The 15,981-nt window shown below is 34.8% G+C and overlaps 1 protein-coding gene across 6 annotated transcripts; it reads left to right on the top strand.

Moving 5' to 3' along the window:
* Positions 1–668: 668 nt before the first annotated feature.
* On the top strand, positions 669–15,875 carry LOC120776512 (disco-interacting protein 2). Of its 6 annotated transcripts, none has more exons than XM_040107223.1 (18): positions 669–739; positions 963–1,240; positions 1,635–1,709; positions 2,762–3,103; positions 3,175–3,303; positions 3,385–3,578; positions 3,633–3,726; positions 3,800–4,352; positions 4,409–4,746; positions 4,859–6,166; positions 10,531–10,691; positions 10,767–10,848; positions 11,199–11,303; positions 13,311–13,680; positions 13,759–14,419; positions 14,491–14,945; positions 15,015–15,163; positions 15,690–15,875. In XM_040107223.1, exons 2-18 carry the CDS (start codon positions 1,153–1,155, stop codon positions 15,791–15,793), a joined length of 5,208 nt encoding a protein of 1,735 aa, XP_039963157.1. In that variant the 5' UTR covers positions 669–739; positions 963–1,152; the 3' UTR covers positions 15,794–15,875. The 6 variants fall into 6 exon arrangements, with proteins under 6 accessions (XP_039963157.1, XP_039963156.1, XP_039963155.1 ...); XM_040107222.1 differs by having other exon boundaries at positions 676–909; positions 970–1,240; XM_040107221.1 differs by having other exon boundaries at positions 676–909.
* The last annotated feature ends 106 nt before the right edge of the window (positions 15,876–15,981 follow it).

The following is a 15,981-nucleotide window of genomic DNA, read 5'->3' as shown; positions in this document are numbered from 1 at the left end:
ATACTGCAAAAACAATATATAACTTTTTGTTCATTTCTATTTATTTACATAATAACAACTGTCAAAACAAATGCCTGTTTTCGTTATACATTTTTGAAATCTTGTAAATTTATTAGGGATAATTTTGGTAAGGAAATATTACCAAAATAGTGTCCGTGTCCGGTTAATGGAACGTACTTACTTATGTCCGGTTATCCTTGGATGAATTACTTTTGTGTGAAATAATAATGAAAACGTTGTGCTCATGAAATTTGTCCACTAGTGGGAGCCGGACGGCTACCGTCCGTAATAGGGAATTTCACTGTACTTAATAACGAGTAATAAGTGTTAAGTTGTTTGAGAAAATAAGTGTATAGCCATTAAACTAGGACTTTTGGTTAACAATCCAGTGATCGAACTCAAGAATGAGTTGCAAGTTACGATTTATCGAAAAACCGATTACACTACGATATTGCTCTGCAGTTACAAATGACAATTAAGATTTTCTTATTTTAATATGTCACTATTGATTGATTCATATTTTTACGATAAAAATTGTTTTAACAACCCTGTATATGTTTCGGGGTTTTAAATATCAGTTTATTGGCAACAATGTCATTTGTTTTGTGTCAAAAAGTCGAAGTTCGTACTACTTCGATTAATTTCTTTCATATAAAATTGAATTTGGTTCGTTGTTACAAAGTAATAAATGAAAGTGGAACATTTATCCATAAAGAGTTATGTGAATAAGAGACTAACAGTAAATGGTTTTGAATAATTACTGAATGTGTTTTCTGTGTCCAAGTTGAATCATCGGGGTTGGGCAAACCAACTAATGTCCAATTGCTCCGTCTACGAGTATTTGTGTGGATATGAATGATATTTTATGTACCTAGGATTTAAAACTGACAAGAGTTTTACAGAGCTTGTGTATTGTATCTGTTTGGCAGTGAAAAAAATTAAATAATATTTGTGATCAATAGTTTTCAGGTCAGTTAACGTACAATTCATTGTGATTATGTCCGAAGTGGTTTTCTCAGTGGAATCGCTATCAAGTGATTAATATACGATAGGAACATTTAGTATACGGGACTACGTCCTGTATTCTTAAGGGTGAGATACGACAAATCTAAGAAAAAACGGCACAAAAAAGGAGTAATAAATATTGCAGAAATGTCTGCGAACTTGTTAGAAAATTTTGCAGCGCTTCCTGCTGATGTACGAGAAAAGTTGGCTGAGTTAGATTTGGAATTATCTGAAGGTTTGTTGATTATATTATTTCCTTCGTATAAAATTCTATATTACTTATAATCCTGCACGTATATGCCCTAACAGAAGTTGCATTCGAGTGAACTTTTGTCTACTGGATGTAATAGGCGTACCATGTTAATCAAGTCTCCTATTATGTATACATATCGGTTTTAATACATACCTATATGTTTTTGTAATCTAGTACTTGTTCATGTATATATATGTATATGCATATACGAGATTAAATAAGCCAATTTATTAATTTTTTTTATGCTTCGTCATTAGAACCGGCGTCTTAGCATTCGTTTTAACTACATATGTAAATAAAGGCACATATGCCTGTACGTGCATATAATTTGTAACTTTTTATTTGCGTTGATTTATAAATGCTTACTCTTTTTCAGGCGACATAACACAAAAGGGATATGAAAAGAAGCGAGCAAAGTTGCTGCAACCGTTTTTAATACCAACAAATGAAGGTGACTCTTTTTCTCACAAATTAATAATGATAGCTTAAAATATTAAATTATCTGAATGGAAGATATTTGTTTTTTTTTTCTTTGTTCTTTTTTTTTCTTGTTTCATGAGTCACTTTTACATAGCATATTGAGAACTCACTGACTATGACTATTTTTTTTACTAATGATTAAAGAGAAAATCAGGAAAAAAAAACATAATTGAAAGATTTTGTTTTGATAGGAAACAAAATTTCCGCACAATCAGCTGATTTTTGTTGTTTTTGTGTTTAATATATTGTGGCCATAAATAAATACATATAGTAGCTATGTCATACATAATATTTATATACATAAATATTTATTTAAGATATATTAAAATTGGCATTATGTTTGCAACACACAGAAGACTATACCCTATATAATATTTCCATATGAGATATGAATATATGATGAGATCTGAAACTTTGCACACCTCGTTTTCTCTCCCAAAATGCTTATCATTTGTCCGAACCGCTTTAGCGTATAGCTATCATGAAAAAGAACGATCAAAATCATGCCTAGATAGATATAGAAAAATCCTTTATTTTGGCTCAAATTATCATCCAAGACCTTAAGACAGCTATAGCACATAGCTACCATAAAAATTGACCGATAAATGTCGTCGTATTTTAATATATATAAATTGCTTAGAACGGCTATTAAGAAATAAATGTAATTTAAAAATATTTCTTTTCGAGGAAACAATATTATCGCATTTTATTGTTATTATTTTTACTCTAAATATATAATGCGAATAAATAAATATAATAAGTTTGTCATTATTTGATTCAAAACCCCACAAAAAAGCTAATGATTTATAAATTCTTTTATGTATACCTATGTACACATATGTATGTACGTATAATTTCAAAAAAGAGAACATCAACATAAGCAATATGCTAGACAGAATTAAATATGTAAATATTAAATTGTTTATATAAACACATTAAAAAATATATTTATTATAAAACAAATTATTAACACACTAAAAAATCTTTTGCTACTTTTTGCTTTTCGTTTGTTTCATAAAACAGGAAATGAGGTCTTGAAAGATGTGGATAAGTGTGACAAACCCATGCCTCCTTACTATAATATTAAAACGCCGCAATCGCAAAATCAAAAGACTGTGAAAGATGGAGCCTTAGTATCAAGTGAGGGATACAGTTATGTAACTGAAGTTCCCTCTCTACCATCATCTCATCAAAGACATTCCAATGCGTCTAAAAAGTCAGAAGGCAGCCATCATTCGATGGGCAGTAGTGGAGGTGGAGGCATTGGTAGTGGCCACATAGAGAGATCCGAGTCAAGCCATCTACATAGTAGGCAACGACGTACACAGCGAAAGATTACACACAATGAGAAACGTTATCATTCCGGTAAGTTAACATTAATCTATTTTATTGAGGCAAAAACAAAGCTGTTATACTTGTCGAAAACGTACTTTTAGAAGTGCGACACGAGGCTGTGCAACAAGCTCTTGCAGCACTGAAAACACGACCAAAGCCTAGTCTGCCAATGCCATCGAAGAGAAGTTCTGTGCTCAATCGAAGTCCGGACCGCAATAATGATGACATTGGTGAGCGGGTGCATTTTTCTCGGGACAATATAACTATAAAAATTTACAAAACTTACATTTAATTTAATGCATGATATTTAGATTCGTCAACTGATGAAGAATCCATTCCTGAGGAAACAATTTCTCCCGACAAGGAGTACAATTATCCGCGTGATCACGTTAGCAATATTATGGAGCCAATTATAAAACCACCCATTCGAGACTCATCAATGGCTGGCGCACAAAATAAGCAGAAATACCCCGAACGGCGACCACCACAGAATTTGCCACCATTGGTAAATGAATTAATATTTTGAAAACCTAAAATAATTTTGTTATCATTTACACAGCCAACTTTAGATACAACCAGCACGGAGTCGCCACCAAAAGCTTATATGAAGGAAAATACTGATTTCAGTGATAGCAAAGATAAGCACAAGCCATGTAATTTTAAATATTTTACTATAAATATGATAATTTTATTTTTGGCTCAAACAATTAACTTTTGTTATTACAGATGCTGCACCAGATATTACACAATTCAATAATACTCGCCATGCCGCAGATCGTGTGACGCGCTATGTGAATGTCTCACAAACCGATCTTGGCGAATCGGATACGAATGGCCGTTGGAAAGTATCAGCCAAAATTCAGCAACTGCTCAATACACTAAAACGTCCTAAGCGACGACCATTACCCGAATTTTACGAAGACAACGATATCGAACTCGAAATCGCCGCTAATCCCAAAGATCCAAATGCGCCGAAACCCGAAGGTAGCATTATGACCGCTGTACAAGGTGAACAATTGGCCGTCGCCGCGGGGCTGCCACGTTCGTTAGAGGCGGCACTACAGCGTTATGGCGCAAACTCATTTAAATCGCCAATGGCGACGGTACTAGATCCGAATGGAAAAATCACCACTACTTTAACATATGGAAAATTATTGTCACGCGCACAAAAAATTGCATATGCATTATCAACGAAAATCTTCAGTAAGGGGCCAGAACAGATTACCCTTAAGCCCGGCGATCGCGTAGCTTTGGTTTACCCAAACAACGACCCATTGAGGTTAACAAACTATTATAATTTTAGGAAATTTTGTTGTAATATTTTCAAATTTACAGTTTCATTACTGCTTGGTATGGCTGCATGTTTCGCGGTCTTGTACCATTGCCAATCGAGTTGCCGCTCTCCAGTTCTGATACACCGCCACAACAGGTCGGTTTTCTGCTTAGTTCATGTGGCATTACGGTGGCGTTAACTTCTGAGGCGTGCCTGAAAGGTTTGCCAAAATCCGCCACCGGTGAGATAGCGAAGTTGAAGGGCTGGCCACGCCTACAGTGGTTTGTAACTGAACATCTGCCAAAGCCACCAAAAGACTTCAATGTTGGAAACATACGTATTGAGGACTCGGCCACAGCATACATTGAGTATACAACCGATAAAGAGGGCAGTGTAATGGGTATGTATAAATACAAATAGTTGAGAGATAAATTGTTATTATAGTGTATATATCGCGTCCACCGAATGCAAACGTGAAATATAAAGCGGTAAAATATTTATTTTACTTTAAGGTGTCACAGTTACACGCTTGGCTATGATGAACCATTGTCGCGCGCTCACCATGGCTTGCCATTACACCGAAGGTGAAACCATAGTTTGTGTGTTGGATTTTAAGCGCGAAGTTGGTTTATGGCACGCTGTACTCACCTCAGTGTTGAATGGGATGCATGTTCTATTCATACCTTATGCTTTGATGAAATTGCGCCCCTCATCATGGATGCAACTTATCACGAAACATCGCGCTTCCTGTTGTTTGGTGAAGAGTCGTGACTTGCATTGGGGTCTATTAGCTACAAAAGACCATAAAGACATATCTTTGTCATCGCTGCGTATGCTGCTTGTTGCTGATGGCGCTAATCCATGGTCGCTTTCGTCATGTGATCAATTCTTAAATGTGTTCCAGTCGAAAGGTTTGCGTTCGGATGCGATTTGTCCATGTGCCAGTAGTTCAGAAGTATTCACAGTATCTCTGCGTCGTCCTGGACGCTCTTCGACCGGTTTTAGTCAATCAGCAACTGGACGTGGTGTATTATCAATGGCAGCTTTATCGCACGGTGTGGTGCGTGTGGATAGTGAAGACTCACTAACGTCGCTGACACTGCAAGATTGCGGCCAAGTTATGCCCGCTGCACAAATGGTGGTCGTGCGTTCGGAAGGACTACCAGTGTTATGTAAAACCGATCAAGTTGGTGAAATTTGTGTTACCAGTGGTTCCACGGGTATCGCCTATTTCGGTTTAGATGGTCTAACCAACACAACATTCAAAGTGCAGCCATTACTCGATGACCCGGATACAACAAAAGATGAATCAGCATTTAAACCGATCACAGATGACTATTATGTGCGTTCGGGTCTACTAGGTTTCCTCGGACCGGGCGGTTTGGTGTTCGTGTGCGGTTCACGCGACGGTTTAATGACTGTAACGGGACGAAAGCATAATGCAGACGATATTATCGCTACAGTATTAGCTGTGGAACCTATGCGTTTCATATATCGCGGTCGCATTGCCGTTTTCAGTATTAAAGTGTTGAGAGATGAACGTGTTTGTGTTATCGCCGAACAGCGTCCAGATTGTTCCGAAGAGGAAAGTTTCCAGTGGATGTCACGTGTTTTACAAGCTGTCGATTCCATACATCAAGTGGGCATATATTGTTTAGCGCTCGTGCCACCAAATCATTTGCCGAAAACTCCATTGGGCGGCATTCATTTATGCGAGGCGCGTCGTCGCTTCCTAGAGGGTTCATTGCATCCAGCTAATGTGCTAATGTGTCCACACACATGTGTTACTAATCTACCAAAACCGCGTGAAATACATCAAGGTGAGTTTTTGCTGGTGCGAGCACAAAACCTCTTTTTTATAGGAAATCAGTACAATTCAAAAAGTAAATTGCAAACTTACACTTACACAAACAAAATGTTTCACATACTAAATCATTTGCCAAAAACTGATTTGTGCACAAAACATTATAGTAATTTGTTCATATTGGTCTTTGATAAGTCTTTATAGTTGTTGATCTGCCAGAAAAGTAGCAAAAACTGCGAAGTACTTTTATGTTTTGGAATTTCTAAGAAACTGTTAATTATTATAATATACTTTGATCAGGGTATATTAAGTTTGTCACAAAGCTTGTAATACTCAGAATGAATTTTGTCCATTTCATTTCCTTCAAAGTAATCCCTTCCCGCTGCAATGCACTTATGCCAACGAATTTTCCAGTCATCATAGCACTTGGAAAAATTCTCCGTCGTGGTGGCCATCAGAGCCTTCTTCGATTCAACTTTTATATCCTCAATTGAGTCAAAACGGTGTCCTCAGAGTGGTCATGTGAATTTGCTGAATAGGCAAAAGTTACACGAAGGTAAATCAGGCGAATGCGGTGCTTGCGGCACGATATTAGTTGAAAATATGGAAATATGGCGAAATGATCACGAATAACAACAGGTGCATTATCGCACTACTTTGTTCAATAAATTCAGATATAGTAAGAATCGAAGAATTCACTTTTAGATCCTCACCAAACGACTCGTATCTCAAATACTAATGAATATTTTGACGTGAAATTTAGCATTGATGCCACTAAGAGTACTACTAACTTACAGAAAAAAAATTTACCGATTCGAAAAACCCGCGAAGTTATAAATTAAACATTTATTTTGATCACAGTATTATATGTATACTAAATGTTCAGCGTGACAGCTGAGTCGATTTAGATTTAGCCATGTCCGTCTGACTGTCCTCCCCATTTGTCGGAACCGCCGATATCGGACTACTATATAATATAAACTGGACGATGAAAATCAAGTAATTTTTTTTATTTTGGCACAAGTAATATGCAACTAAACAAAGTCACAAACATACACAAATATATACAAACATATCAACTGTGGTGAAAGTTACACGTAATACATTATTTTCAACTTCTGTATGTGTATATAATATATATATATAATTTTTTTGTATGTCGATGTAGTAATAAAAAGATATTTTCATTATTTATATGTTAATTTGAGACCTTATGCCTACTTTTTTAAATAAAAAATTAAGCAAACGAAAGCCTTCTTGGAAAATTGTTTTCAACGACAAAAACTAAGGGTGTTACATTCCTTGAAATGAATTTAGATCATTTTGAAAATTTCAGCAGTAGAAAATACTTTTGAAACCGTATTTAAATATAGAATATTTAAATTTACATACATAATATTTTTTATAATTTCCGAAAGTCCTATACTTTATATTTTTATACTCTTGCAACCAGTTACTACAGAGTATTATAATTTTGTTCAGCTAACGGTTGTACGTATCACCTAAAACTCATGGAGATTAATATATGTACATACTATATATAAATGATCAGGATGACGAGAAAAGTTGAAATACGGGTCTGTCTGTCCGTCCGTCCGTGCAAACTGTAATTGGAGTAAAACTTGAGATATCTTGATGAAACTTGGTGTGCAGGTTCCTTTGTTCAAAAAAAAATTCGAGTTCGTAGATGGGCGTAATCGGATCACTGCCACGCCCACAAATCGCCATCAACCGAAAACATATAAAGTGCCATAACTAAACACTAAATTAAAATACAAAGCTGTAATTTGGTACCGAGGGTCGCAGTAGCAATGGGTACCTGAGTTAAATATTTTGAAAAAGTGTGCGTGCACGCCCTCTAATATGTTCAATGTACAGATCTCCTAAACCACTAAAGCTACACCACGCCCACTTTTTGATGAAATCCCATATCTCGGGACCCGACCAACCGATTTCGACTAAATTTAATACGTATCATTTTTCTAACATTCCTATATTACAGTGTGAAACGCTCATATAACGAAATTTAAAATTACATTTGATCCTTTTACTTTCCAGAACACAAATCAAGAAGTATTAATATAACGGAATACAATTGTGCAGTAATAATTCCCTTAAAGTAGGGCACCTTTTGACCAAAAATTGTCCAAATCCAACCAAAACTGTTCATAATAGTAGGTACCGAATATGTGAATCCCAGTATCTATAGTTGACTTTTGACATCAAATATAGATCAATGTATGAGATATATGTATAATTAAAATTCAGGGATAATCCTTCTCTGACAATTGTATGTTTGTATGCCAAAAATTGGTCGAATCCGGCCAATACTTCTCCTAGCCCCCATATACCTAATATATCAGCAAATGTTTGAGTTATCTCAATGAAATTAGGAGAGCGTGTTTTTATCATGACAGTGTATCTTTGTGCGAAAACTTGACCTAGCCCCTTTATAACCATTACCAGGATTTCCGAACATCCTGCTGACTTTGGTCCGTATGATTGATACCTTAACGATAATTGTTAATGGTTAATATCGGGTCGATACTTACCCAACTCCCATATACTACATATTTAGTGTTGAGTTGTTTAGTCGAAGAGACCGAACCCATGTCGTCGTCTTTCTCGGACTCCGACATAATACATATAATGAATTTAGTTTTTCTAACAATCTGCCGAATTTGTCGGCCAGTGTATGAGTTATATAGAGTATATGTATATACATATGAAACTTCTTAGATTCCAATCCTCTGGTTAACGTTTTACATCTTAAGGTAATTCCATGGCTTTAATTCTTGCAAGTTGCAAGAATATGAAATGTTCGGTTGAACCCGAACTTAGCCCTTCCTTACTTGTTAGAATTCGATTTTTGTTTTGAACTTTTTTGTTTGTATTTATTTATTTCGGATTTATTTTGCGTTGAAGTGTCAATTCCACTAGATCCCCGTTTCGCGGGGTTTTCGTTTTTACGAACTTACTTTCTTATTATTCCTTAAAATTTTCAAACTTTTTAATTTCTTAAACATGTTTTCCATTTCAAATATATAATTGCCTTATTTTCCTTGTTTCCTTTGAAACAAAAAAGTATTTGGGGAAACTTAAATATATTTTTTGCAAAACCTTGCTTTTATAATTCAATAAATTTTAACTAATTTTCGTGCGTTATGAAAATTTAAATTTTGTTGCAAACTTTACATGTTAAATATAGGCTTACAAAATAACCAAGCAATACATTGATTATGTACAGTCGTGGCTACTCAAAACATACCAGTATACTTTCTTAAATTTTTTTAGGTCTTTTTGGTTCGTTCGGGATTTTTTTCAATTTAGTTTTTTGTTAAGTTTTTAGTAAGCAGAAATAAACTAAATTATATTATCTAATTATAATTATAGTATTTAATTTATACGTTTAATGAGTAAAACACAAACTAGCTTTTCTGTGCTTATACAAAAGCTCCCGATTTTATTTTTTTATTATTGCTCGGGGTGTTGTTACCGCGGCTAAACTTCAATTATAAAAAAAGAAAATAAAACATTAAGTAAAATTACATTGTAAATGAAATTAAATTAAAAAAAGAACAAATATTATTTTTTCATCGCATGTCAGTCTCTTACATTTCGAGCTCATTTTGTAAAGCTCACTAACTTTCAAATAATTTTTCTATAGCTAAATGTGTTTTGTTTTTAATTTTTAATAGGTTTGATAAATGTCATTAACTTATTTCTAAATAAAAAATGTTAAATATGTACAACACTTGACAATTTTGAGTGGTAAGTTTTGCGTGGCCACGAGTGTATAAATGCACATGTGTATGTTATACTTACACTAAAGTTTTCTATATATTTGTGTCTTCTAAATTGTTTGCGTCATTTATTTTATGACTTGGTTGCCGCAATTAATCGAAGGGTTCACCTACTATGTTACTATACATATATTCTTATCAGTTCAATGATTTCAATAATTTTACTGTGTATGTTAAAGAAAGAAAAGTTGAAAAACATAATCGTCTTAACAACGCTTTTATTATTATTATAAAAAATGTAATTATTTTTCTTTTCTTCATTATGCTGCCTCTTTTCGAAACCATTACTTTGATGCAACCATAATCAACATTGTACACACTTGAAAACATAACCAACCACCAAACTACACTTCTACTACTACTACCATTACCACTACCACTACTGCTATTGCTATGATTAACATGAAAAAATATATGTTTATGTAAAAAAAAATGATTCAATAATATACTGATATACTGCAATGGTACTATGTAACTTATTTATCATGCATATATGTATGTATATAACGAATTGGTTGAAATGAATGAAATTGTTACAATTTAAATCCAATTAAAAAAATGTACTAACATCAAAAAGGTGTACAAACTGCAACTGCAAAAATAAGCTCATCTGGATGTGGTATTACAGACACGTCTGTTGGGCCAGCCTCAGTGATGGTTGGAAATTTAGTGCAGGGCAACCGTTTAGCCATCGCGCAAGGACGGGACATCGGCTTATCTGAGGAGAATGAACGTAAGGTAAATCTCTTCAAAAGTGTGAAATAAAAAAATCGTTTTATTAAAAGCTCGCTTACTAAAACACTTTACTTTCAGCATCAATTAATAACTGGCGTGTTGCGTTGGCGTGCAAATACCTCACCGGATCATATCATTTTTACGTTATTGAATTCGAAAGGTAACCCTAACTTAGATAATATATGTTTATAATAATGCTTTTTTTATTCAAAACATGTTTTTGAAAACCTTAATGCCTAACAATTGGCAACTTTCCAGTTAATCCGGTTAGTGAATTAGTCGAACACCAAGAGCTCTATTGCAAACACAATTGTATATAAAATTCTTCTGAAATTCCTTTGAATTAATAGGTTAGGAAGGTTAGGAAGTGTTTTTGGTGTATAAATATTCTCGATGATTTAAATTATAAAATATTAAATAAATTTTAAAGTATTTAGCTACATATTTACATGGTACCCATTTTGATTTGATATAGTAATATGTATAAAAAGGTATTTATTTCTTTTAAAGGTGCTATTGCGAAAACTTTGACATGCTCCGAATTGCATAAAAGAGCTGAGAAAATAGCAGCTCTTTTGCAAGAACGAGGACGTATTGAACCTGGTGATCATGTTGGTAAGTTTTGAAGTAGAATTATTAACTATATTTTGTTCATTAATTTGTTTCTAAAATATCAAAATACAGAGCATAATATATTGCATCCTTTTGTGTGGACCATGCTAACATAATTTCAACAATTTTTTTATACTCTTGCAACTAGTTGCTACTGAGTATTATAGTTTTGTTCATCTAACAGTTGTACGTATCAAGTAAAACTAATCGAGATAGATATAGGGTTATATATAGTATATAATATATAAATGATCAGGGTGACGAGAAAAGTTGAAATCGGATTGACTGTCTGCCTGTCCGTCCGTCCGTTCAAGCTGTAACTTGAGTAAAGATTGAGAAATCTCGATGAAACTTGGTACACAAATTCCCTAGTACAAAAAAAATCGAGTTCACAGATGGGCGTAATCGGTCCACTGCCACACCCACAAATCGCCATTAACCGAATACCTATAAAGTGCCATAACCAAGCCTTAAATTAAGATATAAAGCTGTAATTTGGATTTACAGAGGATCGCAGTGGCCAGGGGCACGTGTGGGCAAAAAAATTTCAAAAAGTGTGCGTGGTCAAGCTCTCTAATAAGTATAATGAGTAATGTATACAGCTATGGACAGAGATTTGCGAACTTTCTTAATGTGAAATATGATACTTAATAATGTTATATTTAAAGAAAGTAGAATCGTTATAATGTAAAAAAACTATTTATTACCTCACTAAAAACTAAAGTAGTCCAAAATTTCTTAGTTTTCTATAATAAAAATACGTTTTGTTCAGTTTACATTATTAAGTGAAAATTGGCTTGGACAAGTATTTAGCGCACTTTAAAAGATTAGTAAGGAAAAATAAATATTAACGCGTGGCGTGAAATTTCTCTGATATATCTAACTTGATTAATACTTAGTGGAATAACCGTTATTCGTTATCACCGCTTCACATCTGCGTGGCAAGCTCTCTAATAACCTTTGGCATCTGTCCAAAGGAATAGAGTTCCACGCTTCGTGTACTCCTGCCCAAAGCTCGTCGCAATTTTTAAATTTTCTTTGCCCAACTTTTTCTTTGACATCATTCCACAAGTTCTCGATCGGGTTTAGATCAGGACTTTGCGCTGGCCAATCGAGAAGTGGAAATTTTTCTTGCGCAAGCCAGTTTTTTACTACATTTGCTGTATGCTTGGGATCATTGTCGTGCATAAAGATCCAGTTTACAGGCATAATATCATAGGAATATGGTTCCATTGTATTTCTCAGTATATTAAGGTATGCAAATTTATCCATATTCCCTTCTATGAAATGAGCTAGCGTGTTTTACTCATATCAGTGTATCTTTGTGCCTAAAATAGATAAATTATATAATATTATATAAGTAAATCAGGATTTTCGAACATCCGGCTGACTTTACTCTATATGATTGGTTTTACACCTTATAATTTTTAATTCTTGCAAGTTGCAAGAGTATAAACTTTCGGTTGCACCCGAACTTAGCCCTTCCATACTTGTTTTGAATTGATATTGGTTTTCTAATGTTTAAACTAAGATAATTGTAATATTTTTTTTTTTAATTTCTGGAAATCTTTTCCAAAAAAATTGTTTCTAATTTTATAAATACTCCGCTATCATTTATTCAACTATTTGTAAGACTGAACTTTTTTAATTAGTGGCCAATCAATTTTAAAATCTTGAAGATTTCTCAAATGTGTTCAAGAAATTGCAATGCATTTTAATAACCTATCTTACCGAGTAAGAATATCCATAATTCTTTCCATTCTAAACACATATGTATGTATATAGTTAGTTTTTTTCATTAACCACATTGAAGTTCGCAACATAAATAAAAATTCCTCTATTGAAACTCCTTTTTGTGTCTCAACTTCAAAAGGATCCCACCGTAGTTTCAAATCAGTAGGTATTATTATTAGAAATAAATATCCCCATATTTATATTTATTTTGATATATTTACATAGTTAAATTTATAGAGCAAATTAACCTCACATTTATTCTTTCTCCAAATTAAGCTTTAATATTTCCACCCGGCTTGGATTTATTGTGCGCCTTCTATGGGTGTCTCTATTTGGCTGCTATTCCAATCACTATTCGACCACCACATCCACAAAATCTTATAACCACCCTACCAACTGTACGCATGATTGTTGATGTGTCGAAGAGTGTTATTGTGCTGTCTATACAACCGATAATAAAATTACTGAAGTCGCGCGAAGCAGCTGCCTCCATCGATCCGAAGACCTGGCCACCCATATTGGATATTGACGACAATCCAAAACGGAAATTAATGTCAATTGCTAACGCACCGTTAGACTCGACGGCATACTTGGATTTTAGTGTATCCACTTGTGGACGCTTAAGTGGTGTTAACATCACGCATCGGTAATCAGAATTTATATTGAAATAAAATCTATTTTTTTGTGAAAAACAAACAGTAATGTTATTTACTTTTCCTTTTAGTTCCCTTTCTAGTCTTTGCGCAAGCTTGAAATTAGCCTGCGAACTATATCCTTCTCGTCACGTGGCCCTCTGCCTGGATCCATATTGTGGTCTAGGCTTCGCTATGTGGACCTTAATTGGTGTGTATAGCGGTCATCATTCGATACTCATTGCACCCTACGAAGTTGAAACGAATCCCAGTCTTTGGCTATCCACACTATCGCATTATCGTGTGCGTGACACCTTCTGTTCGTATGGCGTCATCGAGTTATGCACAAAAGCGCTTAGCAATTCCATACCAATGCTCAAGCAACGTAACGTCGACTTGCGTTGTGTGCGCACATGCGTTGTGGTGGCTGAGGAGCGTCCACGGGTACAATTGACACAACAATTTTGTAAACTCTTCCAAGCGCTCGGTTTGAATACGCGCTGTGTATCCACCTCTTTCGGTTGTCGTGTCAATCCAGCAATTTGTGTACAAGGCGCGAGCTCGGCGGAGAGCGCTCAGGTCTATGTGGATTTGCGTGCGCTACGCAATAATCGTGTAGCGCTAGTGGAGCGCGGTGCACCAAACTCGTTGTGTCTCATCGAATCGGGTAAACTATTGCCTGGCGTGAAAGTGATCATAGCCAATCCGGAGACGAAGGGTCACTGTGGGGACTCCCACTTGGGTGAGATTTGGGTGAGTGCATTAAAAACAAGAAATAGTGTTTTAATTTTCAATATAAATACATATTTTGGAATAATTTCCAGGTACAATCACCACACAACGCTAATGGTTACTTCACAATTTATGGCGATGAAACCGACTACAATGATCATTTCAACGCTAAATTAGTGACCGGCGCAACAACCGAAGTCTACGCACGTACTGGCTATTTGGGCTTCTTGCGACGCACCGAATGCTCGCAAGCCGTTTCAATTTTAGACGAAACCACACCCAGTGTGGCCAGCCGCGACAGCGACAATGAATCGATCAATTCGATGAGTCAGTTACACTTGAATTTTTCTTCAATGTCGACGGGACCACAAGCACCCAGCATCAGCGGTGATCCCAGCTCAGTAACTAATCTGAATGATCAGGAGCTACACGATGCTGTTTACGTGGTGGGCGCTTTGGATGAGGTCATTACATTGCGTGGCATGAACTATCATCCCATTGATATAGAGAATTCAGTGTTGAGGTGTCATAAGAAAATCGCAGAGTGGTATGTTTGTATATATTACTTTAGATTTGTATGTATTTATGTCATTATTAAAAAACCTAATTTTTAAAGTGCTGTTTTCACCTGGACCAATTTATTGGTTGTTGTTGTTGAGCTAGATGGCAATGAATCTGAGGCATTGGACTTGGTACCGTTAGTTACTAATACGGTCTTAGAAGAGCACCAATTGATTGTTGGCGTTGTCGTAGTGGTCGATCCAGGTAATTTTTTATAACTATTTGCATAATACCCTGAACAGGGTCTCCAGGATATTTCTTATAATTATATTTATTCTATTATTATATTTTTTTTTTAATTGCTTTCTATAACTCAAAAGCTAACGAATATTTTATTCGAAAATAGGAATATAAAAAATCCGAATTCGAGTAAATTCTTTTTCGAATCGGGTTACAGAATGGGGCCTCAAGGTATATTGAGTTTGTCAGTCCGTCTATTTATATGTTTACACGCAAACTAATACCACAGGGTTTTAGATATCAGTCTGAAAATTTTCACACGTATTTTCATATGCAGCCATACAAACTGAAACAGAAAAAAAAAATAAAATATCTGAACAAACTGTTCAGATCAAACGATTATGGTATACAACTGTCACATCCATGCCAAATGTGTAGAATGCTATAGTTTTGGTGCAACCCAAGTAAATAATTTTGGTTCAATTCTTTCTTATATGCTCTACCCAATTAAATCAACTGAAATAATATCTAATCTTCCTTCATTTCACAGGTGTTGTGCCCATCAATAGTCGCGGCGAAAAACAACGAATGCATTTACGTGATGGTTTTTTGGCTGATCAACTTGATCCCATATATGTTGCATACAATATGTAAATATCCATACCAATAGTTATATAACAAACATACATACATAAATGCATACAATACGTACATACATACATACTATATATGACGATACATGAAAATGAAATTATTTATTATACACTATTACTTTAAGCTTATAAATAAAATTAAAAATAATAATATTAATAAAAAAATATGTTTAAATATTTTATAGTACT

Source organism: Bactrocera tryoni, chromosome 5 (assembly GCF_016617805.1).
Source record: "Bactrocera tryoni isolate S06 chromosome 5, CSIRO_BtryS06_freeze2, whole genome shotgun sequence".
Taxonomy (NCBI): Eukaryota; Metazoa; Arthropoda; class Insecta; order Diptera; family Tephritidae; genus Bactrocera; species Bactrocera tryoni.
The sequence above is the reverse complement of the archived record's forward strand: the minus strand, read 5'-3'. Positions and strand labels throughout refer to the sequence as shown.

Bases quoted from the DNA above. Each gene is read 5' to 3' on its own strand.
- LOC120776512 (XM_040107223.1), top strand. From the start codon at position 1,153: ATGTCTGCGAACTTGTTAGAAAATTTTGCAGCGCTTCCTGCTGATGTA. The intron at 3,304-3,384 runs GTGAGCGGGTGC...CATGATATTTAG, and splicing joins CCGCAATAATGATGACATTG to ATTCGTCAACTGATGAAGAA. The intron at 6,167-10,530 runs GTGAGTTTTTGC...AACATCAAAAAG, and splicing joins ACCGCGTGAAATACATCAAG to GTGTACAAACTGCAACTGCA.